The sequence below is a fragment of the Parasteatoda tepidariorum genome, chromosome 7, assembly GCF_982258835.1.
Source record: "Parasteatoda tepidariorum strain Cologne lab strain chromosome 7, Ptep-v5.0, whole genome shotgun sequence".
NCBI classification, from domain to species: domain Eukaryota; kingdom Metazoa; phylum Arthropoda; class Arachnida; order Araneae; family Theridiidae; genus Parasteatoda; species Parasteatoda tepidariorum.
The window spans coordinates 19,484,923-19,512,367 of record NC_141761.1 but is presented as its reverse complement, the minus strand read 5'-3'; the positions used below and the strand labels follow the sequence as shown (position 1 = coordinate 19,512,367).

At 31.8% G+C, this 27,445-nt stretch overlaps 1 protein-coding gene across 2 annotated transcripts in view; it reads right to left on the bottom strand.

Moving 5' to 3' along the window:
- Positions 1 to 27,445, bottom strand: part of LOC107436488 (chondroitin sulfate proteoglycan 4) — a 169,270-nt gene that overhangs the window by 4,125 nt on the left and 137,700 nt on the right. For both annotated transcript variants that reach the window (XM_021146516.4, XM_087167447.1), the window contains 3 exons: positions 27,024 to 27,187; positions 8,594 to 8,996; positions 1,843 to 5,904 (listed from right to left, as the gene is read on the bottom strand). In XM_021146516.4, the coding sequence (XP_021002175.3) occupies positions 1,843 to 5,904; positions 8,594 to 8,996; positions 27,024 to 27,187 (4,629 nt within the window). The remainder of the gene's footprint in view (positions 1 to 1,842; positions 5,905 to 8,593; positions 8,997 to 27,023; positions 27,188 to 27,445) is intronic.

The following is a 27,445-nucleotide window of genomic DNA, read 5'->3' as shown; positions in this document are numbered from 1 at the left end:
TTAATTAAGGTGTCCACTTACATATTCGGTTACTAATTTTTATTTGTTTAAACAAAATTACTTTGTTACAATATAATATTCTAATACCAAAAAAAGTACTCGCGTGGCTTGAAAATATCCTTTGTGATCTAACTCTTTCAAAAGTACATAAAAATGATTGTAATCAGGGGTGTACATGTAGATTTATTAAATACACCTTGTGCGCCACCTAGGAACCAAATCTAGAACCCGACACTTGAAATTTTTGCTCTGTTACAATCGTACCCTGTTACAATTGACCCCACTCTCCCCTACACTCTATCGCAAACATCTTTCCAATATTTTTACGAAAAATGCATATGTATACATGATTTATAAATAAGTATAATTTATAAATATCTATAATGTAGAACAGTGTTCTCCCTAAGCGTTTTCAGAAAGGCGGCCCTCCTCCTGTCCTTTGATCCCTTTAAATGCACCCTCTTTGCAATTTTTGTTAAAATAAGCCGTCATCTTTTAAAAACACTGCCTTGATTCTCATATTCCATTTTAAAAAAAATTATTTCCTGTCTAAATAATAATTACACATTGGTAAAATTATCTGTGTTGATAGGTTTAATTCTGATTGCAATTACAAATGTTAGAATGTAACGTAAAAAGTAATTGCTAGGAATTTCTACAAACTATTGTTTTTTTTACATCGCACAACTCACTACGCTACATTTAAAAAAAAAAAACAGCACACTTCACTACAAAATAATGCAACGACTACAGTAGTTTCACTACTTAAAGTTGGCTGCTCCTTCCGACCACTTGTTGTGAATATTAATTTTGTAACATTCAGTACGTGTGTATCAATCTTTAACAGCATTTATTAATTTTTAAGAAAGAACTGCGCTTCCTCACAAATTAAAATTTACAAAAACATAACAAATTGTTGGCTATATTAAATACGACAGAAAAAAAGTAAGAATATATTATAAATAGAAGTAAAAAAATACTTTTCTATTAGAAGTGTTTTAATTAGTCAATTGAAATTCACGTTTTTTTTGTTGCTTTAATTTGCAGTTCAAGATTAATTGTGTAGTTTAAGTGCATGCTTAACGAAAACATTAAACATGAGGAAGGAAGGAACAAGAGGATTATTATACTTGAATCGTTTACCCGGTCAAGATATTACAAGATAAATATTCTCATAACTTTAATATAACTTTATAATGTAATAATGAATAACTTTATAATGTAATAATGTACGTTTGAATAGTACTGATGGATTCATTTCAGATACTAACTTATTAAACATATTTTGGAGTTAATCATCTTCTTAATTCTGTTTAACTTAACTATAACCGAACTTGTCACTATCTCTAGTAGATTTTGTCAACTACAACGAAAGAAATATTTTCGTTACTACCTTTCAATTTTTTTCTTTTTTTTTAAAAAAATGCTGAAAAATTTAATTTGAACGAAAATTTGTTAATCTCATTTTTTAGTAATTCCAGTTTTGAAATTTTAAAACGCAAATAAAAAATATCTTAGAATTGCTAAAAAAAAATCCATAGCTACGCAACAAGTTTCTGCTAAACATAGATGGCTTTTTGGGCCTTGGTTTTCCAGAATAACAGTATTAATATTCCTCTAGCTCTATCCCATAATTTACTTAGTTAAAATTTTGAGTTGCGGTTATCATTGAAATTCACACAGTACTGCTATCGAATACTTGGAAAAAGTATTATAAAATAGACTTTAAAATATCATTTTATTAATACTTAAATTTTATAATGTATCATAAAAAACATGATAAACAAAACAATAATGAAAAACTCTTCTTTTTACATTGTAAAAGAGACGAAAAACATTTACCTGTATGGACAAAAGTAATCATTCCACGATCAATCAGATCTTGAGTAAAGCTTAAAATAGACGTCCTGGTGTCATTTTTTAAGGCCACGTATCCATTGCTCGGAGATGATATCACAAACGTGATTTCCGTCGGATCAGAGTCCTCATCAGTAGCAGCGAGGTGGCGGTTCGTTATAACAGTGATATCCCCTTCCCACACATCTAATCCGGTGTTGTTCACCATGTGCGGCGTTTCATCGTTGACAGGTTCCACAAAAACATGAACCGTGCTTGGCGAACTCTCTTTGTTCAAGACTGTGGCATTTGCAACGAGAGTAAACCAATCTCGTGAAGTTTCCGAGCCGTCATGAGTGTAATGGATGAACCCGCTCTTAAGATCTTGGACAGAAAACCTGGACACTTTTGACCTGGCGTTCTTAGAAGAGGATATGTATCCATGCTGTGGTCTTTCAATCACCAGATACTCCGTGATCCAGTCTTCGTAGTAAGGGTTGGTGACTTGAATGTCGTTACTTTTTAGAGGGACTTCACTGCCTTCTACTACCGTGATATTCCTTGTTCTCAAAAAAATGATCTTAGAAATAATTTTAAAGCTGAATTTCATGTCTCTGAGTGCAGTGATACCATTGGTGACGTCAAATATAAAATGATCCTTAGAGGCGTTGTGTTCTGTATGAAAATAGTGCAGCTGACGTTCATTGATCGAAGTTTGTGTGAACAGTTTGGCTGGAGTTGTTTTGAAAACCGATTTGCGGTCCTCGAATTCCCTCTCATCTCCTAATACCAAGAAACCAAATTTCGGTGGCGTGCGAACAACGTAGGTGATATTGTGCGTATTGATGTTGGGCTGTGTGATATTCAAAGCTGACGAGTCTATGGTGACAAGATGGCCCTCGTCTACGTATAAGGTTTTATTGCTGACAACTGTTAAGGGTTCCCAGTAGACTTCAGGATAGATACGAAATTCGAATTTACCGTCAATTGTAATGTCTCCCAGAAAGGCAGAAAAGCTGAACGAGTCTTGAAAACTCACGCTGTTGTCATTTTCGTACTCAACATTTTCCAGCTGTAAATCTCTTTGCGTGAATTCTTGAATAACCTTACCATTCAAAACTATTTCACCGTGTTTTGGAGGCGAAATAATTTTGTAAGTAATATCATCCGAGTTGGCATCCAGATTTGTTTCAACAGTTAAATTCGAAGCAGAAATCAAACTACTTTCGCCTCTTTTTACGATTAAGCCAGTGTTTCGCGTAATTTTTAAGTAAGGTCTTGAAGCTTGAATTTCGAGAACGCCAGTCGCATAAAATTTTCCGTCAGTAATGCGTAGAACAGATTTACCATAGTGAGAACCACTGTGGCGAAAGATTATTTTTCCACCATCTAAATCTACTTGAGTGAATTGATAAACTTGTGTAGACATGTCATCGACGTGAAATAGTGCTCCATTGGGAATGCCGCGTCGAGTATAGATGATATCAGAAGGAGATGAATCAATATCAGGGTCTATGTATTTCAGATCCATGCCCGTAAGTTTTCTTTCGCCATCCATGACTACATTAAACACTTTATCTACTACTCTTATTGGTGGATTGTCATTTTTCATGATGACATGGATGTGGACAGTGCCGTAATATATAAAATTGTTATCACTCGCGTTTGCTGCTGTTGCAATGAAATGGAACAAATCTCTTTCGTTTTCAGAGTCACCATGGTTATAAATTAATCTATTTTGAGATATTTCAGTTGATGTAACTAAACTTACGTAATCTTCTTCAACTTCAGCATGGTCTACCCTTAACTTTTTAAGAACACCATATTTTGGTGAAGTTGTAATATTGTAAATTATTTCTGATTTTGATGGTATTTCAATGTGCAGTTCACTTGGCCCTATATCTGATGTCCCCCCTTCCAAAACAGTCACTTTTTCGTTTATGATAATGGCATCAATCTCACCTGGGTCATGTTTTATCTTGAAGTCCATCGCGTTGGACATAAGTCCACCAGAACACGATACTTTAAAGCTAAACTTATCTTCAACAATGGAAAATGTTTTCCTGTGCAATTTATACTTAAGTTTCTTGTGATCAATATCAGTTTGGGTAAACGTTGAAGATAATTCTAACTTCTTGTGTCTCAGTTCTGATAGTCCAGAATGAAATAAAATTAAATTTCCATATTTCGGAAGTGTTTGTACTACGTATATTATATAATCAGTCGATGTTGAAACAGGATATGTTTCAAATTTTATTTCAGATTGAGTGATGAAGCCTTCTTGCTTCTTATTTAAAAATAATTCTGAAATATGTACCTGTTTTAAGTTTATTGTAATAAATGTAATGCGGAAGTTGTGTACAGTAGGAAATTTGACATCACCAGATGATATTGTAAATTTAAAATCATCATTACTGGGTCTGCCAGATGCGTGTTGGTACCTGAGTTTTTCTTTTTTAAGCTGCCTTCGAGTGAAATGGTTTATAGGGTACCACCGGCCATTATTGCGTAATCGCTGAAGGCTTCCATGCTCAGGTCCTTTGACAATATCACAACGTATTTCTAAGTTTTGGTCAGGAGCATTGTCGGAAAAAGTCAAATTATCTGCGGTGATGACGACTGATGAATCATAAGGCAGAGCGATCCCGGTATTATTTTTGATTGTTATTTCCAGATCAAATGGTGATATCTGAAATGTAGAAGTAGTCTGGTCAGACTTGATTCCATCAGAAATTTGTATAGTTACATGGACATTACCAGCACCACGATTAACAAAACTTATGAGATTATCATTGATATCTGCTTGTGTAAAACTATTAACAGCTTTCCCTGGATTCTTAGCATTTTCAAAATAACCTTCATTTTCAAAAGAATCTAAGCTCAAAACAGAATAGACTATATCACTTGGCTGATTATCAGGATCATCAGCCTTTAAAAAATTAGAAGTGATGGTTTTTTTAGTATGCTTGGCTAATCTGAATGACTTACCCGGTAACAAATTTAGTTTCGGAGGGTCATTTACCGGCAATATTTGAAAATGGAAGACGAAACGATGTTTCTCTTCTAAGTGAGAAAGAAGTCTGAACGTTCCGGCTCGGAACTCCAAATCAAATACGACGGAATCAGTCTTTGTTTCGGAACCATCATGAGAGTATCTCACTTTATCTGTATTCAAATCAGAGAGAGTAAAAATGCTATCAGCAATACCTCTATAGATTTCGATTTCTAGATTTCCATATTTAGGGGGTTCGATTATGTGAAACAGAACACCGGATTCTCTAATCCCATATTTTCTATAATCCAATATCACTCGTATGTGATTAGACGTAATTAAATCGCTACCACCTTCGGATATCACAAGAGGCTGTAGATTGAGAATTTCTAAATCTATAGGCTTGGAAGACTTGGCATAAAGTTTATAAGCAGAAGAGAAATTAGTTCTGACGCAGTTATCAAGCTCACATATACACCTGAAACTATCAACTCCATCTTGATAACACTCGGCTTCTGGCACACATGGTTCTTGGAGACACATATATTCCCAAGAGCAGTCCGGCTGAAGTCCATGCGTCACCTCGGCTTCCCTAAATCCTACCAACTGATTATTTATTTTGATATTTTTCATGCAACCCTTCAGAGACAGTTCAGAACCTTCCAGCAAAATCGATTGGAGTCCGAACTGAAAAGCATGTGCTTGTTTGTTCAGTTCAATGCCTCCAATGTAAAACAAACCAGCGAGGTCAAAAAATCTATTGTCACCAAGACCTGGCCTTAGATTCTTTGCATGTCCGTCCACAACGATTTCAATGTAAGATGGACTGAATTGAACTTCGATGTGATGCCATAATCCATCACTTATTGTGATCTCCGAACTCAGGACCACGGCGCCATTCCCTTCATTTACAGATATGGCAGCTTTGCCTTCTAGTATCTCCAATGAAATGAAATCAGATTTTAAAGGCACTCCAGCATTGTAAAACAAAACGGCAGTATGGATTTGTGTTTTGACATCAAGGGAGACAGAACCACCGTTTCTTGCATTCCAAGGTGGTAGAGCCAGAAATGAATCTGAAAAAAAAAATACACCAAGTTTAAACTTTTAGTCATCAAAAGTTTTATTTATTGATACTATTTGCAGTGTTATGTATTAAAATATACTAAGCCCTCAAAAAAGAAGTTTTCAAGAAGAGCAAAATATTTTTTCTTCGACTTGTAAAGAACATAACTTTGCAGTAAACTTTCATATTGCAAATTGTTTTAGAGAAACGTACAAAAGATATTTAGCAGAATATGATTTTATTTCATATCATTGTGAAAATTTTCATTAATTTATTTTTTACTAGGAAAATATTCTTTGTGTTGCGATTTAGTTTGCCCTTGTATATTTTCCCTTGTTGTATTTAAATATATGATCAGAAAATGGACTGGATAGTTGAAATTTTCAAAGGGTTTTTATGAATAAAGCTTTTGTAAAACAAACTTTTTGCTTTGAAACGATATAGAAAAATCCATCAAAATAGGAACTGGAAAAATTTTGCCAGCCAAATAATTGTGTAAATTACTCACTGCATGCCTGTTTTAATAAAGTGATTAAACCATGATTTAAGTGCAGATGATTTATTGTTATTTCTCGATGTATATGACCATTATCTAAGTTAAATAATTATATTTTATGATTGGATTTTAAACTTTCAAGATTTTTGCGATTATTTTTTTGAACATGCGTTGAGACAAATAATTAAAACATTTTCTAAGTAAGTTATGGCGAGTTAAAGTTTTAAGTTTTTTTTCGGTTAAATTAAGCAATATTAAGAACACTGTTTTTGAAAGGTGGATTTTTATTATTCGTTGAAAAATCCAACACAAATTGAAGCTTTTTGTATAAAGTTAACATTCTCTTCTTTCTCGCAGCGATGAAAAGTGTGTTATTTTTTTTTTGGCAAAGAGAAAGTGTTTTTTCTAAATATAATGATAAAATCATATTGAAACTCGTATCGATAAATCGTATTTCACTTCGAACTCTCAATTTTTTTCCGAACCTGAGATACACACTTTAAAGACATTTTCACAGTGGGTGTTTCTCAGAATCGAAACCGGTAAAACAGCTTTAAATTAATCATTTAAACTAATTGAAAGTTTTCTTTTCCTTCGGTTTTCACATTTTAGAGTAGCTCCATCTTTTAGCTTTGTTTGCATTTTATTTATTAAATGGGAACATATACAGTTTCAAAATAAATAAGTAAATAAATAATAAGTATAATTGAATTAAAATTTTTAAATTATTATTTTTTTTTTAAATTATGACATTCAGATTTTAAACAGAATCATTTAATACAAACGAATCATTCGTAACAAAGACATAAGTATGTATTTTGTGATTTAATGCATTTAATAATAATAATAAGTATAAGTTTAATAATAATAAGTAAGATATAATAATAATAAGTAAGATATAATAATAATAAGAAAGATATAATAATAAGTAAGATAATAATATAAGTTTAATAATAATAGTGGGCTGCACACCCTGCTCGCTAACGCTCGCCAACCCCCGAAAATTGCTACGCAATCTTATAAGGTTTGCTTCGCAAACCAAGCTCGCTTCGCTCGCTACTAACTTAGTTACATTGCAAATGCACAAAATTCTAAGAATTCAAAACAATCAAATCTATATAACAACTTTCTTTTTAAAAAAAAATTACATCTTTTTAGTAAATACTAAGTCATTAAAATAAATTTGAATTCAAATAAATGACATGTAATTCGTTAAACCTATTAGAAATGTGCTATAGTATAAAATCTTCAGATAAAATTTCTAAAACTGATATCTCTTTAAAAAGGTTAAAATTTTAGCTATAATTAAGTCCATTAAAAATTGAAATAAGTGAATTGCAATGGAGAAACCTGCATAGACAAATAAATTCTAGTAAAGCAAATAAATTCGTGATATAAATCAAAAATCGTCAAATAAATTCGTAAGTATATAAATTCGTGAAAAAAAGCGCTTTCGACAAAATACTAAAATAGAGATCTATCGACAAAGACTACTCACTTCTGCCTAGCTTATGCTCTCTCTGGTTATTTCAGTTTCCGTTTTTTAAAGCGCTATATGTTGAGCCATCTCAGCTAGATTTGGCATGTGACTATTTTAGCGGCAATCATTGGTCGATTTTCTAGCGTTGCCATTCGGGAGTTGTAATGAGCTAATGAGGCTTTTTTTGTCGCCGTGTAAGAGAAATATATATATATATGAGCCGAGTTCAAAATGAAGAAAAAAACAAAGAAAAATTATAGACAAATGAAAAAAAGGGGTGGAAATAATAAGTAAAAAAACAACAAACAACATTTTATTATTGTTGTTTTTTTACTTATTATTTCCCACCCCTTTTTTTCATTTGTCTATAATTTTTCTTTGTTTTTTTCTTCATTTTGAACTTGTCTAATGAGTGCTGTTTACTTGCAGCTTAAGCTCAATAAATGTTACTTATTGTTTTTCTTAACTTTCTTAGTGTTTTCTTGTATTTATTTTATATATATATATATATATATATATATATATATATATATATATAGATAATAATAATAAGTATAATTTCATTAAAATTTGAAGTTTTTTTTTTTTTTAAATCATGACATTCAGATTTTAAACAGAATCATTTGATACAAACGAATCGTTCGTAACAACGACATAAGTATGTATTTTGTGATTCAATGCATTTTTGTAACTTTTCTGCATCAGTCATTGTAATGCAATTACCTTTTTCTAAAAAACTGATAGGCTGGTTGGAGAGAGCATCAAACTCATCACTGCAGTTCCAGGTAACGGCAAAGACATTGTGTTCATCGGACATGGCTGCTGCAATCTTTAGTATATCGTGGCTGTTGAATATGACATCGTCAACGCAGCCTCGGAAATTGGGGATGTTGCCGAGAAACAGTTCGTTGAAGCCGCCAACCCCACCAACAAAAACTCCGTACTTGACATTCAACTCGAAAAAGCGTCCTGGGATGTCAAGGTCAGTATTGTGGAGTCCGTCGATGACAAGGATGAGTTCCGCATCCTTGCGGTGCAACTCCAACTCGTGCCAAACTAGATCGTTCAAGATAAGACCAGATTTGGAAGTAAGAACAGCTTCTCCAGCTCCGAGATTGATCCGCACCTTGCAAAGAAAAATAAACATAAATAATTTTTATAAAAGGAAATAAAAAATTAAAAAATGAGATTGTCAGAAAACTTTTTGTAAAAAAAAATTCTAAAATATAACCTAAAGAAATTGTAGTGTGTCTACCACTATAAAAATACAATTCCAATTCACTAGTATATAAGACATGTTAACTCGATTCTATGTTGGGGTACCTTTTCATAGATGAAGGTTGACATTGTCGATAACTCCACCCTCACATTGGTGACCTTCGGACCTTACCTACCTTCACGCCTACCTTAGTAGAAACGCCCACTACGATTTGAACACGCCTACTTCGATGGATGATCCACATTGAACGGTTGACTTGCTACTTGTGACTGTGAAATTATCCACCTCCTCGTGCTGTTGCTACTCAGTTTCGATCACACATAACGTAAAACGTATTCACTCGACTACTAATGGCAACACAGGAGCAACCGTGAACTTAATACAGCTCTCACGATCAACACTCAAAAAGTACGGTGATCTTAATACAGCTCTCCCGGTTTCTCACAAAACAACAATGACTCAACTAGTGGTATCTGTTCATCGAATTCTATCACAGCTATAATTCTGGTGGGGGAGTACTGTAGTGTGGCTACCACTACAAAAATACAACTCCAATTCACTAGTATATAAGACATGCTAACTCGATTCTATGTTGGGGTACCTTTTCATAGATGAAGTTTGACATTATCGATAACTCCACCCCCACAAATAATTGAAATGAATAGTTTTTATTATGAAGAGAAAGGTTCCAGTAATATGGATCCGATGAATGAAATTAAGTATAGAGTGGCAGCAACCTCTGCAGTAGAATAATTATAATCATGCCATACTTCCATATTAATAAGCATAATTTTTTAGTTATGTGTGCATACATAAACCTATTTTTAGTTTAAATCCCCAAAATTATGGACAATTTTCTTGAAATAACCAGAAACTTGTTTTCCATCTGATAAATCGATTTCAGTTATAAGAACCGTATAGAGTAATCTAATGATCGTTTACATTATGTTAATATGTAAAATGTCATCATAATGATGCACTTTTCAATCTTTCAGTTTTTTTTTCTCCATCTTGTACTTAAAATATATTTTGACTTCATTAATTTGTTTTAAATGTACATTTTATATTTAATTGTGAAGTAATTTTAAGAGTTACTAAAATAGAACTGCAGAAATACTTACAGAACGATTAAATGTTTAAATATTGATTTCTAACATCTAAATTGATAAGCATGTTAAAAAAAATATTGTATCCTTTTAAGAGTCATGGGAATAAAACTTTTCGAATCTATTTAAAATCAAATCTAAACGCAATTTACAACGGAAAACTAAATATTTTAATAATTAGAGCAATATAAGTCATTAATTTATTCAGATATTTTCTTTTCTGCGCCAAATTAATTTAAAAAGCTATCCAATTAAAACCGATGAATTTCTCTCAGATCGTAAAGCAAAACTGCTAAAACAATTGAGGAAAGTATTTTTAGAGCAATTATTTAATATTTTTTAAAAATTAAACGTATGTATCTTAACGCCTTGGGACAAATGAAGCGAAAATTGGAGTTCCATTTCATGCGCCATTTTCAGCAGCTGACAGGAAGATTAGGGTTAAAAAAAAAACTTCCACCAAAAAAATCGGAACATTTCCTTAAAAATTACTCATGCTTAAATATATTAAAATCTAGAAGGCTGACGGTTGAAAAATGTAAAGCATTTCAAGTTTAAATCTACTACAGCTGAGCTGCATATCCAAACCTCTAGTAGGCAGCTAAGTTTAAATTAAATTTTCTACAGCGGAAACCGGAATCTAAGAAGATCATTAGGTAAATGATCCTGGGCGTGTATTTTCCTTTTCGTTAAGGTCATTTGCATATCAAAATTACATTCTAAATGTTTTAGATGTGTTGCTTGCTACAATGTTGAAACTGCAGTTTATTAAAGAAAACACAAGAGTTCGCATATTTTCTATGGATATAAATTTAAAATGATGCTACAACTTATTTATTTTTTGTTGAATTTTGAGTTTAAAATCTAATTTTTGTAGCATTGTAAAATAATAAGAGAGATGTATGTGTTGATGATTAATAAATTAATTCGACAAAGTCGTCTATGAAGCGTATTTTGATATTTAATGTTGTCTCGTTATTTTTTTTCGTAGAACACCATTAGAAAGTACAATTAGTTTATAGCTTTACTAGCAATACGTATATCTGAAACATACGCATAGATACTGGAAATTTAAATTCGTTCACTAGGAGTTAAATTTGAAGTCACGAGATTACAAAGTTACCGAAGTACAAAGTAACATCAGTGCAAGTCAGGTTGCTGGTGAATGGACATCAGAGATGTGCAATAAAAACCACAGTTGACAGTTTGTAAATATTGCTATTTTTCATTTTATTTTTTCTAATATTGCTTAGATCTCTGGCAACTTTCAGATTCTTTGCGTAATCTTAATATTACTCACAGAAAGGTGAAACATTATCAAAACTAGAAAACTTTAAAAAATGTTTTTTGAAAGAAAATTTTTTTTCTTAAAATTAATATTTGTTTTATTTTAAGAGTTGATTAGTTCTAACATTTTCCGTTGGCGTCACATCTGGTTAGTTTCAGAATTTCACCATACCTGAATTTTAATAGCATACCAGAATTTTAACAATATAACTCTTTTTTTTCTTCTTTTTTTTTAAGTGTATGCATGACTCGCAATCTAAAAGTATTAAATTATCAAGTTATAACACTTTACCTATCATACGTTTTCTGAAAAAATGTTTAAAGATCAGAAAATTAAAAAGTGCTGTCCTCTTCACTCATCAGAATCGTTTTTTAAAATATATTTTCGGCAGGTTTCCAGCTATGAAGTGTCCAGGTGTGATCAAACATTGTAGCCTTAAAACCATTTCGTTACCATCACATGTTAGGGAGTCCCAAAGGCGTGGTATAAAGCATTTGAAAAGTGTAACACTTGAAAAACCTTAGTTATTCTTAGGTAAGAATAATATTAGTTTGATTTCTGGCAAATGGACAGAAATATGAAATGATATAGGGTTAAGTGGGGGTAATAATGACATCAGGATAGTTGTGACCAGCGGAATCTTTTAAAAACTCAACCAGTATAAGAATTTCGAAAAATATCTAGTTTTAAGTGTATATTTTGTTTTAGGAACCTTTAAATAGTTGTTAGATAAAAATCTTGGGTCAATATTCAAATGATTCTAAAACACTATTTTATTCTGTGAAAAAAAATTTCGGCACATGTTGATTCAAAGTAATTTGTGCCATCGAAGAATATTTTTTGGTAAGTGTAAATCGATAAGTTAACCCAATTATGCCTTCTTCCACATTCGATTATTATTTTATGTTCGGATTAAAGTTCATTACCTGGAAGTATACGATCATAATTACTCTATTTTACATGTAAATTCAAAATTGCTGAGATTTTGTCTTCGTTTGTGTTAAAATGCCAAGAATGTACACAAAAAAGAAGCATCATCCTTCTTATTTTCTAAAGAACGATGTTACTCTGTTACGATAGTAAAAGAAAGGAAACTGAATCAGCTAAAAACTGAGTCCGCAGCAAATTAGAAGAAAAGTTATTTCAGAAAAAATACAAAGATGACCACCTTTAACAGGAACTTGAAAGAAGAATGCAAACTTGCAGAATTTTTATTTAATTTGTTTATTCTTGTGAATGGCAAGAACTTTTGCCTCTTGTTGTAATTTACGTTAAAGAAAACTCTGTTTTTGATATTTTTAAGGATGGCAAACCATCAAAGAAAGACTGGTTTATGGGTTTTATAAAAAAGACACCTTTGTTATCTTTGAAGAAAGCCCCCACAGTCGGTTATTGCGCCTATCTAACAAAATTTAAAATTTTATTAGGGTTTTTACGAAAATTTAAAATCAGTTAAAAAGATAGAAAAAAAACAGACATGGTCAAATAAAAGCTCCTCTTATGTGCATGGAATAGGTGAAAAGGGGAAAGTAATGATTAGAGTATTTGTATGGACTGACCGTGAGTCAGCAACAGTTCTAGAATATGTATCAGCTGATTGGCCAGATTCCCCCCCCCATGAAATCATAACTACCCAATTGCTTTTGAGAAATTTAGTGGGTTTATTATGACCATCCCTTTAAGAGCTTAAATACATATGTTACTTAGAATGGCTGATAATCTTTTCCCGCATTCTTAAAGAATCAAAAAAAGTCACCCTGTATCATTAAAATATGAACTTATACTAGACAAATTATACTTCGAATTAAAAAAAAATTAAAAGTGGTCGTAATTATCCCCACTGACCCTAATTAAGAAAATGGTTGTAAGTTAAAAGTTTTGCAACTTTTTAAAGCTCCAGCGCGGTTTTAATATTATGCACTGAGAGGTGAAAAGTTTTGTGTTAGATATAGTATCAAAACCATGCTTTTATATTACTTGGTTTTATAAACATTTTTTAAAAAAAGTATGTTTATAAAATACGACAAAATTAAGGCGCTGTCCTTTCTTAACAGTTATCAAGTTCTAACATCTACCGTTAGGAAACACATATGGTTAGTTCTAGAGTTATCTAGTTAAAGCATTTCAAAACTTTAATAGTTCAATCATAAAAATCATAATATAAATAAAAAAAATATTGAGTTATCTAGTTTTAGTATTATTTCTATGATATGTTTCCTGAAAACATGTTTAAGGAAAGGGAAGTTAAAAGGAGCTGTCCTTTTCACCCACAACACGTTACGGTTAAATGGAATGAGTCGTTTATTTGAAAAAGTATGAAATTTTGAAGTCTCAATATTACTAAGACGTATTATCACGATGGAGTGGATCACCAGTGGCGGAGAACAGGAGAGAGAAAGTAAGAGAATAAATGCGAACCTGCCTACGCTGAAAGTTGAATCCCTGTTCAGACGGTCATGAGCAACAGCCTGAAGTAGAGCGCTACAAGTAGTGAAACTACCGTAGTCGCTACTTTTTTCCGTAGTTCGTAGTGTAGTGCACTACTTTTTAAAAGAAGTAGCGTAGTGAGTAGTGCGATACAAAGAAAAACAGTAGTTTGTAACGATTGCTGGCAACTACTTTTAATGTTAGCTAAATAATAAAACAAAGTTCAAAAATAAAAAAAAACTTTTCGAATCTGATTGGTGCAAATCCTTGGTGGGAGCGTCAACGAAAAAAAATGAGAATGCCTCTGTGGCCGAGCACTAATAAGATCTACGTCTGATGCTTAGACAAATCTGTGCGAAATCGGTCGAGTTGTTCCTGAGAAATAAAATTTTTGAAAAAATTACTTTTTTTCTTTCGATTTCACAGGAACTATAAAGTACATTTTTGTGTCTGATTTCGTAACTTAAAATATTGTCTGCATTAATCAATTAGCATATTTACGGTCATCCCCTCAAAACATTAAGATCTAGAACGTAAGGATCCGATCATTAGATCAAAAGTCATTCAGTTTAGTCCGTTTTTTGTTTTTCGCACTGTAATTTATTTCTTGGAGGATATAAAAAAGCATTCGTCACTTAAATCACAACTATTTGAAAATTTCCTAGCAATTCTTAAATCACTGTCGAGGAAAGCTTAGAGTTTGAAAATTAAGAGAATAAATTCGTAAAAAGTGCTTTAGACTAAAATCTATTTCATGTAAAAATGAATTAAGACTTCTTAATATCTCCTCATATTTAACCAAGCCAATTTTTAATTCAAAATCATTTTGAATATTGGTGAAAATTAAGTCCCCCTGTTAAGTTAGTCTTCTAAAAGTAGCAAAGTAGTGACTATATTTCGAAAGTAGTTCGTAGTCGTTGCATTAAAAACATAATTGTAGTTAACTACAATTGTAATAAAGTAGTTTTAGTTAACTACAAAGATGTAGTTTTTCTGATTACTGTCCGCTCTGCTAAAGCATAAACCCAGCTCAAGGAGCTAAGCAGCTTCCTAAGGCATTTCTCATGGATTTGAATGTTTTTTGTAACAGCATTTGCATCTAATTGCTTTATTTTTTTATATTTAAAATTTAATTTTGAATAAACCTTAAACGTGATAGTTCCATTTAAACTAAGAGGTCAAAACAAGAGCATAACTCATAATTATCACATTTCAAACTTGATGACAAGCATCCATAATTAAAATGATTTCTCGAGGATTTGCAAATGTATCATTTAAATAAATTACCCTCAATATAAAAGATGATCTTTAAAAGCACATATTCTTTACTCCAAAACAAATAAAGAAAAGCATTCCTTCGCTAAATTCATCCTCCTAGTGAGAAAACGGGAATAATTTCATTTATTTTTCTATGTTCCACGATCAAGGTTAGGTACCTTAACACCCATAAAGTGTAACAGAAAATACTTCCATAATGGTTAACCAAAACAAAAACAAAACAACTTCAATTCAACATTAGATATGCATGTAATTAAGCTACTGGAGAAAAGACATTACAAGTAAAATTTTAAATTAATGGCATTCCACATCCCTAAGGAAAACCAAAGCGTGTAATTAAATACGTGAAAATTATTCGTTGGCGTTTAAACCGAGAAGTCGCCATGTTTCAAAAGCTTATTAATTTCATTCACACTTGGCTATGACACTTGGCTTCTATCTTGGCATTAAATTCTCGGTGAGTGCTATTTCAGAAAAAAAATGTTCACATTAACTTGTTGACAGGAAAGTGAAAAGTTATTTAAAATAAAAGCACTGTCTCCACCCTATTTGACCATTAAGGAAAATGGTGGTCGCTTTGTCATCTTTTCTTTTGGCTGCATTTTGTTGCTCCGCCTTTTTAATTAGTCGCAGATTTGCATTAAATGGAGCATCAAGAATAAATGTCTTTTCGCCAGGAGAAGATGGTAGTTAAAGAGTAAATTTTCACGATTTGGCGTTTAACGCTGTAATTATTTCGAATTTTCTGCAAAAATGTAAAAGGCAATATTGAATATTTTGTTACATCACTCTCAAAAGTTTAGCTTGGGCAAAACAAATAGCTTAATTATAAGGTATCATTTTACGAAAGGAAAAAATTAAAAATTATTTTAATTGATAAAACGCAAAATCAAATAAATAGCTTCCGTTTTTCATATAGATTTTAAAATAACGAGCTTCAGATAAGATGCAATTAATCAATTTGAAGGTATAGTATATATACACCGAAGAGCCATTACATTATGACCACCCTCCATCTATAACAATGGGCTCTCCCAGGTTTTCATGGTTTCTCGTCTAGGAACAATGTTTTCATGGGGCACATTAAGATCCATAATCCTCATAGAACAATCCCTGACGTCTGTAAGCTACTTGAACATAGTTGCAGACCAGGTTCACCCATTCATGGCAACAGTTTTTCCTGCGGGGGATGGTGTTTACCAACAGGATAATGCACCATGTCATAAGGGTCGAATCGTCATGGAACATTCTAGTGACTTTCAAGTCATGTCTCGGCCCCCAAATTCACCTGACCTAAATCCAATAGAGCATTTGTGGTCCCACTTCGAAAACCAAATTCGTGCTGCCACGCTACCCCCTCACAATGTGAGAGAATTGCAGGACCAGTTGGTGAGCGCTTGGTATTAGATACCTCAGACTACCTATCAGCACCTTGTGGAATCAATGCCACGGCAGGTGCTAGCAGTTTTGAGGGCTAAAGGTGATCCTACATGTTATTCGCAGGGTGGTCATAATGTAATGGTTCTTTGGTTTATATATATTAGGGTTGTCAGCAGCCATATGCTATTTTCCAAAGTTAAAAAATTTGCTGTTCTCTCGCCCTTTAATCCTGTTCCAGCTCTAACAGGAAAATAAGTTGTACCCAAATTTCACTTCATTCATTTACAAAGTGGCCCTTAATCGCCCTGAAGTTGGAACACTTAATGTAAAATTTAAAATTATTATATATTTTTCAATAACACAAGAATTTTCTCAAAAGAACAGGAATGAATTATTGGTCAAATTTTCTCTGTGAGACATCGTAGATTGCCGGCAATACTACGTGGTTTCAAATAACACTATATACTATAGAAAAATATGAATTGGTTACAAATATAACACATTTGATGTTATTTATGTTCTAAATTAGAACACTTTTATGGAATGTATACCTTTAACCTTAGTGTTGTTAATCTCAAGAAAAATATTTAGCACGAAATCTTTTTATTAAAACACTTTTTAAAGGTTTAAAGAAAAATTCAAGGATGTCATCATGTTTATTAAAAGAATATAATTCAATACTGATAAATTAAAGAATAAAACAAAGTTTTTAGTACATATTTATTTTTTTGTCATACATTAAACTAAAACAGAGCATCACCAAATGGTGTCCTTTCTTTGGCGAGTTGTTTACATTACTTCAGAGAGAGAAAAATCACTAACCCATGAATTCCATATGTTGTCCATTAGAACCATTTTATCATTAAATTAAACAAGCTACAGTGTAAGATTTAAGACATAGAAGTTATATAAACCTCAAAATCTATAAAAAAAAATGGATTCTCTAAGCTGTTTCGACTTCGAAAACCTACGTATACTACTACTCTTTTCCAATTAATGAAATTCTTGATGATCTACTTAAAAAGCACGAAAACTACTTAGAAAATCTTTATATATATTTCTTTTACACGGCGACAAAAAAAAGCCTCATTACAACTCCCCGAATGGCAAAGCTAGAAAATCGACCAATGATTGCCTCTAAAAATGTCACATGCCAAATCTAGCTGAGATGGCTCAGCATATAGCGCTTTTAAAAACGGAAACTGAAATAACCAGAGAGAGCATTCTCACCAAATGTGATCTCTTCCGAAATTCAACCTATCAGCTGCGGCAATCTCATACTATTAAGCTAGGCAGAAGTGAGCAGTCTTTGTCGATAGATCTCTATTTTAGTATTTTGTCGAAAGCGTTTTCTTTCACGAATTTATATATTACGAATTTATTTGACAATTTTTGATTTATATCACGAATTTATTTGTTTTATTATTGTTATTAGTTATTCATTGAAAAATAAGTCTCAGTCGTGCTGTTACGCTTTAAGATTTTATACCATAGAACATTTCTAATAGGTTTAACGAATTACAGGTCATTTATTTGAATTCAAATTTATTTTAATGACTTAGTATTAACTAAAAATATGTAATTTTTTTAATAAAAAAAGTTGTTATATGGATTTGAATGATTGTTGTGAATTCTTAGAGTTTTGTGCACTTGCAATGTACCTAAGTTAGTAGCGAGAGAAGCGATCTTGGTTTGCGAAGCAAACCATATAAGATTGCGTAGCAATTTTTGGGGGTTGGAGAGCGTTAGCGAGCAGGGGGCGCAGCCCACTAGTTGTTTTAATTTTTTGAAAAATTTGAGATATTTAAATCGAACTTTTCTAATTTGTTGCCAAATACGATTCACTAAAAAATTAAGAAAAAGTAATTTTCTGCGCATGCGCAGTATGAAGGAATTAATTTAATTACTCATTTCTTAAACAATTTCAAACAATTTTTTCTCAAATTTTAAATCAGCAATTTTGTAATTAATTTTAAATTACTCCAAAAATTTCGCTTAATTTTATGCAATATTTTTTTTTAAGTTATAGCAAAAAAAAAAAGAAAGAAAAACACACACACACAACAAAAAAAATTTATTTTTTTTATAAAAATGATAATATTTTCATAAATATTTAAGCTAGGTTTATGAATTTTTGGGTAATTATTGCATATAATAACCAAAATAACTGATACAAGTTACAAATTTATTGGTGAATATTTTGGCATAGATTGTGCAAAAACATTATTTTCTGTTTGAAATTTATTGTTTGTCCCTCACGCCTCTAAAAACTTTAAACATTATTGGTAAGTATGACAAATTGCATCTAAACTCCTCTAAATTTCTAAAATGATTTTGAGAAAGATAAAAAAGTGTAAGTTTCGAAGTGTTCTCCATTATATATATATATATATATATAAAGTATTAAGGATCGCAAGTAAATAATTTAATTGAGGGGAAATAACGAACTAGTTTTTGTGATCAAATTCGAGCAGAGGAAGAATTAAAATAATAATTTTACAAATAAAGACATTTTAACTTAAGTACAATGCAATAATTTTTAATACAATAATCTAAACGAAAATTTATTTGAGTTTTCAAAGTTTCAGTAGGAAAGTCTAACTGAATGACAGACTTTTAAAACATTTCTGATTTAAATGCTAAATAAATCGAGTGAGAGTTAAAAGGGTTTAAATATTTATAATGGATTGGAGTAAAAATTCGCGTCTAATTCGATTGATGTTCCGAGCTAACTAAGTTATTTATGATAAAATCTACTTAATTTAGAACTAATTTAGATTAATTCTACTAAATTTAATTAATACTTTCGGAAGCATTTAGTTTCATAAAGCTTTTGCACAGCAGAACTTGCATTCCAGACTTGTTGAGGCTAGATTTTAAATATTTTGTTTTCGAAAGATTAAAATTAGAACAGTAAGTTGTTTTTTTGTATGATGCTCAAAGGGTATGTCTCGTTTTCGATTCATTCCCTAATTTTGGTGACTTGCTTGGCAATCGATTTTTATTTCATTGTGAAACAGTAATTTCAGCGGAAAACAAAATTCATACCATTTTATAAATTGTATATTATTGTTACTCATAATCTATTCACCTCTTTATTTTTACTAATTTTGAATTCACTTAAAAAACAACTATTGACAAAGAAACAAACTTGCTTTCCGGACTACTTTTTGTGTAAAATTGTTATATTTCGAAGTTAAAACCACTAGTCTCCTGAAGTTAAGTTACAACAGGTTTTTAGAGTCCAATTAGAAAACGTATGACCGTAGAAACGAGAAATCCGGGGGAAATGTGCACTAAACAATACTTTCTTGACTGCCACATTGAAACTAGCTTAAAAGAAAACCTCGACCGAAATGTTTATTCACAAAGAAAACAGTAGATGACTGTTTTATGTTTAAAATTTTCAATGAAATAATACAAAAAATGACTTTCAATCAAGAATGTGTTCCTCTAACAGCTATGCATTTATGTTGGAAGGAGGAACGAAGATTAAGGCATAGAGTAACCCCTGTTTCAGCAACTTACTCAAAAAAGCATATAGTTTTCCAAGGTAATCTCAAATATTGTCCATCAGATTTAGGCCTAAGGAACTGGATGGCCAAGTCCAGTGGTCGAAAAAACTACATTATCTTTGTACTTAACTACAACTACTTTATTACAATGAAAGTTAACTACATATACAATTACTTTTACTTTTAATGTAGCGACTACAAATTACTTTCGAAATGTAGTCACTACTTCGCTACTTTAAGAAGACAAACTTAACTAGAGAACTTAATTTTCACTAATATTCAAAATAATTTTGAATAAAAAATTGGCTTGGTTAAATATGAGGAGATATTCAGAAGTTCATGTCTACATAAAATAGGTTTTTAGTATAAGAAGTTCATGTTACAATATTTGTTTAAACTAATGTTGCTCGGAGGCCAGCAACATTACCCACGTCAAACACTGCCACAGATACCCGTTCATAGGCAGGGGTCTGTTTAGAAGAAATTTGGGTCCGTTAACGGACCCTTCACAAAATATCTTTTCATAAAAACAGACCCTTCACAAAATATTTTAACTTAAAAACCCCAACCCCTTCACAAAATGATTTTTTCTTTTTATCGGACCCTTCACAAATTTGTTTACCTTCATTATTATTTTGTTAATCGAATAAACCCTTCCCAAGGCAGAAAACAAGAAAGATGGATGTAAACGAATTAAGTTTTGTCTTTGTCAGATGCTTCTTCCATTGTTCGTCCGAAATGAATATTCTGCGTTCAGCAGTATAGGCTAAATACCAAATATTTGTATGTTGCATCTCTAATTTAGAAGCAGCAATTGTTGTTTATTTTTTAAAATTTAATTTTTTTAATTATAATTTTACAGTGTTGAGCATTATCATGTATGTCTTTACAATTTAAAAACTCCCTGAAAAAGTTTTTTTTTTGTAATAACGGACCCTATTTGCACAAATTCATGAAAGCGGACCCTGATTGAAAAAATGTGAGTAATTTTTTCACAATTTCACGAAAAACGGACCTTTCACAAAATGTCTGGACAGACCCCTGATAGAATGGGCCACATTCACACAGAGGTCAACACATTTCAACAGAGGACAACACAGAGAGAGAAACATCCATGCCCAGAGCGGGATTCGTACCTGCAGCCACTGGCTTCGCAGTCAGGCACGCTTACCTGCTCGAACCCAGGGCTAAAGAGAATAAATAGAAGGGCTAGTTCACTCCGTTCTTAGAGCTGAAGCTACGATTTCCCTCCTCATGACGTCACTGTGTCCACAGATCTCGAAAATCGCAAGCAAAGATATTATGATAACTTTGCATCTTTCTCTTTGTAAAAATAAGTTAGACTTTTTCTGGTTATTAGCTTTCAAACTTTACGTAATTAAAACATTATTTCCGTTCATAAACATAGTTCAAAAAAACTTTCTTGGCCATTATATTAAAAAAAATACCATTCTAAACTTATAAAAATGTTTTACTAGTTGACGAAAATGACACTCTAAATACTTTATTTTAAAAAGTTCAGTTTTAACTTTAATTATTAAGAAAAATGAAAGCATATATCGACACTTTTTTTATCTATATATTCTTTTATAACAATAAGTTGAGTTTTTAGAATCCCTGATTTTAAAATATGCCGTTAATAGCAATTTGCTCATACTTAATCATTAGGAAACATCAACCTTAAACGCAAAATACTGAAACAAAATAATAATTTAGGTTCCTAATGACATTAGAAATTTTACAATTGTTTATAGATATTTTAATTTACAATGATATAATTTATAGATATTTAAATTTAAGATAATATAATTTTTAAAAAAAATGATAAATATTTAGAATAACTGCATTAAAAAATATGTTATGAAATTAGGAGAATTCCAACCATATACTATATATTTTATTTATACTTTTTATTTACATTTTATTTTTCTTTGACTTTATCCATTTTTTAATTTTTTTTCACCTGTCTTTCTTTTTGAAGTAACGAGGCGGTTACTATTTAGATAATGAATTTTTATAACAGTTCTTAACGGCAGGATAAACGTACTGCTGTTTTGTATTAACTGTGTCATTTCGGAATCCATTCTTTACATAGTTGTTCATTTACTTTATATAACATGCGGAAAATTATATTTTTTTCCTTTTGTTTTTCTATCAAAATTCTTTGAAGTTGCAATCGCGCAAACTGGCATTTCGATAATAGTTTTAAGTTCTTGTAAATTCACTGCAAAACTGAGGAAAGTCTTTATAGAAAATAACAAATGTCTTAGAATATCTCGCAAAAAGAAATGCTCCAATATTAGTTAGAGCTAGTAAGGCCGAACGTTCCGTTCTTGAGGTAAAAGTGCGAGCTTTGCGCCAAAGTCACGTCACTAGAGAAAATCGGAGGATTGGCGCGGCGAGAGCTACTTCAAAGGAGTGAACCAGCCCTTCTATTCTCTTTAGCCCTGGCTCGAACCACCTGACCTGCCTCACATCAGGCCACCTGATCTGCACGAAAAAAATATAATTTAATATATTTTTACTGTCGATATCAATTACTAGTTCACCTTCAAATTAAAACATAATTCGGAATGTAATCAAATCTCGAATAAAGTTTTGGAATTAACTCGTTTTCACAAACTTTTATTTTATTTTATTTATTTGTTTATTTTTAATTGGAACTAATGCTCACAACACTTATGTTCGAGAGGACGAAATGATAAAATGATCAAAAGATATTGAAGATTTCGGCTGATATAATATTAAATACAACTATGTACAAATGTTTGAAACTCAGCGCAAAGCTTTTTTCTTCCTATATTTACAGATAAAATCATTCAGAAGTCAATATTTAAACTAAATATGCTCACTTGAATCGATGATTTTTTTTGTCATTTTGCAATTTTTTTAAAAAAAAAATAACAATAATTAATCGATAGAAAAAAAAAGTTGCGTTAATGACAAGAGTAAATATTTATTGGTGAGATTTAGACATCGTAAAAACAATAGAATGTAGCAACAAAAAAAATATTTCTGCAGCATAAATAGAGAAGAACAAAAATGCAAAATTACTTTTCATACTCACAAATAAAAAGAACATTTTTCTCATCGCAAAAACAAACGAGAACAAAAGAACAGCAGCCGATGCGACAACAAATCTGTCGCTCTTGAACTTCAATCTCACTTAGACAAAAGCAAAAGCACAATTGCTCTCGAGAGCCCTGGTAAAGGGGGGGGGGGGCACTAAGCTACTGCACACTATTCATAATAAACGCGCGCAACAGCAGAAAGATGAAACTAAATAACGATGGACTTTTTTTAATACTCTGGTACAGGGATCAAGAAATGGATGGGGAAAATGGATAAGATAAAATAGAATGGTAACGGTTAAAGTGAGAAGCATAGCAAGTTTTAATTTAAAATTTGGTTCGCCGAAGATGATGTGTATATTTATATGATGTAAAAAAATGGGAAACATTCACCTTTGTTTTGTCTTTCTCAAAGGCAATGAATTTTTTTTTAAATTTACGAAAGCTTCTTAAAATTTGAGTTTTCTTCAAGTTTAAGTTTTCTTTCTTGAGTTACCTTCAAAATATTATTAAAAATTCATTTAATGGGAAGGGCCGGGACAGCCTGGTCGGTAGGGTGCTGGGCCCATGTCCGAGAGTTCGTGGGTTTGAACCCCACCGGCCGAAGACTCCCTGTGTAGTAAAGTGACTGGAGCACGTTAAATCTGTCGAGTCGCAAAAGTCCTCCATGTTCCCATAACAAATCAATACCTCTGATTGGAGATCGATCGTTCTCTGATTCAGGTCAAAATTACGATCTGTGGATGAATGAATGACGTATGGTGTGGCGAAGTCGAATTATTGGCCATAGATGGCGCCACTGGAAAACAAGAACAATCGCACCCCCTCTGCCTAAACAGGCATACGTCAACAACATTTAATGGGAAAATATTTTACATAGTTAAGTTCTCCTAAATTGAAGGTTCTGAGAAATTCTTTATTTTTAAGTAAATGTTTAATCAGGTAGAATTTAATTCAAAACTTAACTATTTGCTGGATAAATAGTCAATATTTAGAAGATAATATGTAGTCAATATTTAAAATAAATTGACGGCTTTTATCTCGTAAACGTTTTACACATTTGTTTCTTAAAAATTATTATAATTATTTGATAGAAAACATTTGAGTGAATTACAAGAACAAGTATTTGTTGGTGGGATTTAAACAGTACATTAAGCAATAGAATAATGGGGAGGGGGGGGAAGTTCTCGGAATAAAAAGAGAAAAATAAAAACTACTCTTCTAACTCAAAAATAAAAAGTCTAACTCAAATATATATTTTTTTCTCTCTTATCTCAAAAGCAAACGACAACAAAAGAAAAACAACAGTTGGAACAATAATTCTGTTTAAAATCGAATCTCTAGACAAAAGCATCATTGCATGAAGTATCATAAAGGGGTGTTTGACTTCACACTATAAATCTGTGCAATAACAGAAAGATAAAACTAAAGTTAATAAAGATGGCCCATTTTAATACTTTGGGACACGAATCAAGAATAGGATGGAAAAAAAATGGCTAAGCTAGTAGGGGAAATGAATATGTATAAAAATGTCGAGTAGATGAAGAAATAAAGGAAGTTTTAATTGTAAGTTTGACTTGCAGAAGATGATGTGCAAACCAAATATGATGTAAAAAAAGAGGAATATTCACTTGTGTTTTGCCATTTTCCAAGACATTCTCCATTCTTTTTTTTTTAATTTGCAAAAAATTCTTGAAATTTTAATTTTTTTTTCCGCACGGAAATCGTACAGCATATTAGTAAAAATGTACAGTGCTCCAAAGAAAAAAAAAAACGGACCACCCTGAAAAACTTTTGATCTAATGATCGGGGGTCTTCACGTTCTGGGACTCAATCTTAATGGTTTGAGGGGTTGATCTCAAATATGCTAATTAACATATATAGACGATACTTTAAGTTATGAAATCAGACACAAAAACGTACTTTCTCTGAACAAGCATTAATTTTTTTAGACGGATTCGGATTTCTGACTCCCAAAATATGGGGGGTAGCCGCAACCTGGGAAGTATGGTGTCGATAGTTTGGTCAGGAGAGCTGTCCAAAGTTTGAACCTCTTAATGTTAATTTTACTTTTGCGTATTCAGTCATATCGCAAAAACTTTTAAGTGAAATGAAAACTTTTTGCACACAACTATAAAATTCGTTTATCCAAAGATAATCCCATGCAAAATCTAACTTTCAATACATTTTTAGTATTTTTTATTATTTTATTTAATAATGGTCGAAAAATGTAAGGTATATAATTTTTTGCATCATTTTAAAGTATGTAATTTTACGTGGCAAAATACAAAATTTGAGCGAAATCGGTTGAATACTTCCTGAGAAATCGAATTTTAGAGAATTCGTATATTTAATGTTTTTTAGTCAGGTAGTACTTTACTCCAAATATAATTATTTGCTGTTTAAATTCTCTTGAAGTTAACATTTAAGATAAATATGCTCACTTGAATCGGTAGATTTCATTTCTAACACGTTTTGAACATTTTTTTAAACAAAAATAATTGCAGTTAATTGATAGAACAAGCATAGATTAATTGATAGAAAAACAGTGGATTTAGGGCCAAGTGACAATATTTGTTAGTAGTATTTAGGCAGCGTATTAAGCAATCGAATTGTGGAAAGAAAAAAAAATCGCAGGATAAAAAGAGTAGAATAAAAATGCAAACCACAAAGGCTGAACAAAGGTTTTACGGTATCCAGGAAAAAAGTTATCGCGGGCCCTTTCCTGAAAACTGTAGTGTTGCTACAACTCTCTTTCCCTTTTATGAGTATCAATCAGCCTATTTCTGTCCAAACTGTCTGACTGTTTGAGATAGCCTCTCTGTGAATAAAATAAGCAGTTTTGGTCTGCCAATTTTTGGGGCAAGGAGAGAAAACCTGAAAAGAGGGGCAGGACAGAGCTGCTTATTTTATTCACAGAGAGGCTATCTCAAACAGTCAGGCAGTTTGTGCAGAAATAGGCTGCCTGACACTCATAAAAAGGAAAGAGAGTTGTAGCAACACTACAAAGCACAAAAAGCCTTATTTTCATATTTCGTACAATTTTCGAATATCCTTTATCCCTGTAGTTTTTATATGGATATAAATAAATTATTTGCTATTTTTATAAAAAAAATTTGTTAATAAGCACTGAATTTTTTTTTAAAAGGAATTTTGGTTGGGTCCTCAGTAGAAAATTAATCAGTAGACAATCCAGCGATGTTCAACGACCAGCTCTCCTGTTTGGCGTTTTCTTAAGAGGAAAAAAAAACTTGATTATTTGACTAGGTTTTAGTTCAGGTAACAAAGTTTAAAAAAAATATAATAAAAACCTTGCTTAATAATTGCGATCAGCTACTACCAAGAGAAAAATCTCATAAACAGAAATAGAGTCGTTAAAGACAGTTGGATTGTCAATTAACCACCAGGACAATTCTCTCTCTCTTGCCTCATCCTTCTTGAGTACCGCCTTGTAAACAACTCTTCATAATTCAAAATAAAATGAACATTTTCCCGCCCATGACAAAAAGCAAAAGAACAACAACAGTTGCGTCAACAAATCCTGTCGCTCTTTAACTCCTATCTCTCTAAACAATTGCTCCAGCGAGCGCGAAGGAAAGCCTGACATCAGACTATTCATAATAAATGTGCGCAACAGCAGAAAGATAAAACAAAACTAAACAACGATGGACTTTTGTAATACTTTGGAACACGGATCGAGAACTGTATGGAGAAAAAAAAATGGCTAAGGTAGTAGCGGAAATGAAGATGCATAAAAATGTCGAGTTGGGGAAGAAATATAGCGAGTTTTAATTGGAAGTTTGGCTCGCAGACGAGGCTTCTGCATCTTTAATATAATATGAAGAAGAAAAAAAATAAGGAACACTCACCTGTATTTTTCCATTTTCCAAGACTATTAAACAATAATCACTAGAACCAGCTGCCAAGAAAAGAAATGCGCTTGCTCTGTAAGTGCGAAATTTAAAATAAATGTTAGTTGTGCTTTGGGCGTCTTGCAAGGGAACTTTCAAGTAGCTTGCTCCGTAAAATGAAGCTAAAATAAAGAAAAAAGAATCATAAATATATTATATTATTTTAATTAATTAATTAACTTTTTTATAATTTAAAGTAAAATGTGATAAAAAGATGATAAAAATTAAACTTTATTTACATATTTTTAAATTTTATTGTCTGGACCAAAAAAAGGTTTAAATTCTTGCTCATTAAAATAACATAGCTGCAGCAAAACTATGAAGAAAAAAAAGAAAGGAAAATTGTTCAAAAAACTATAATAGTAATTCAATTTCATAAA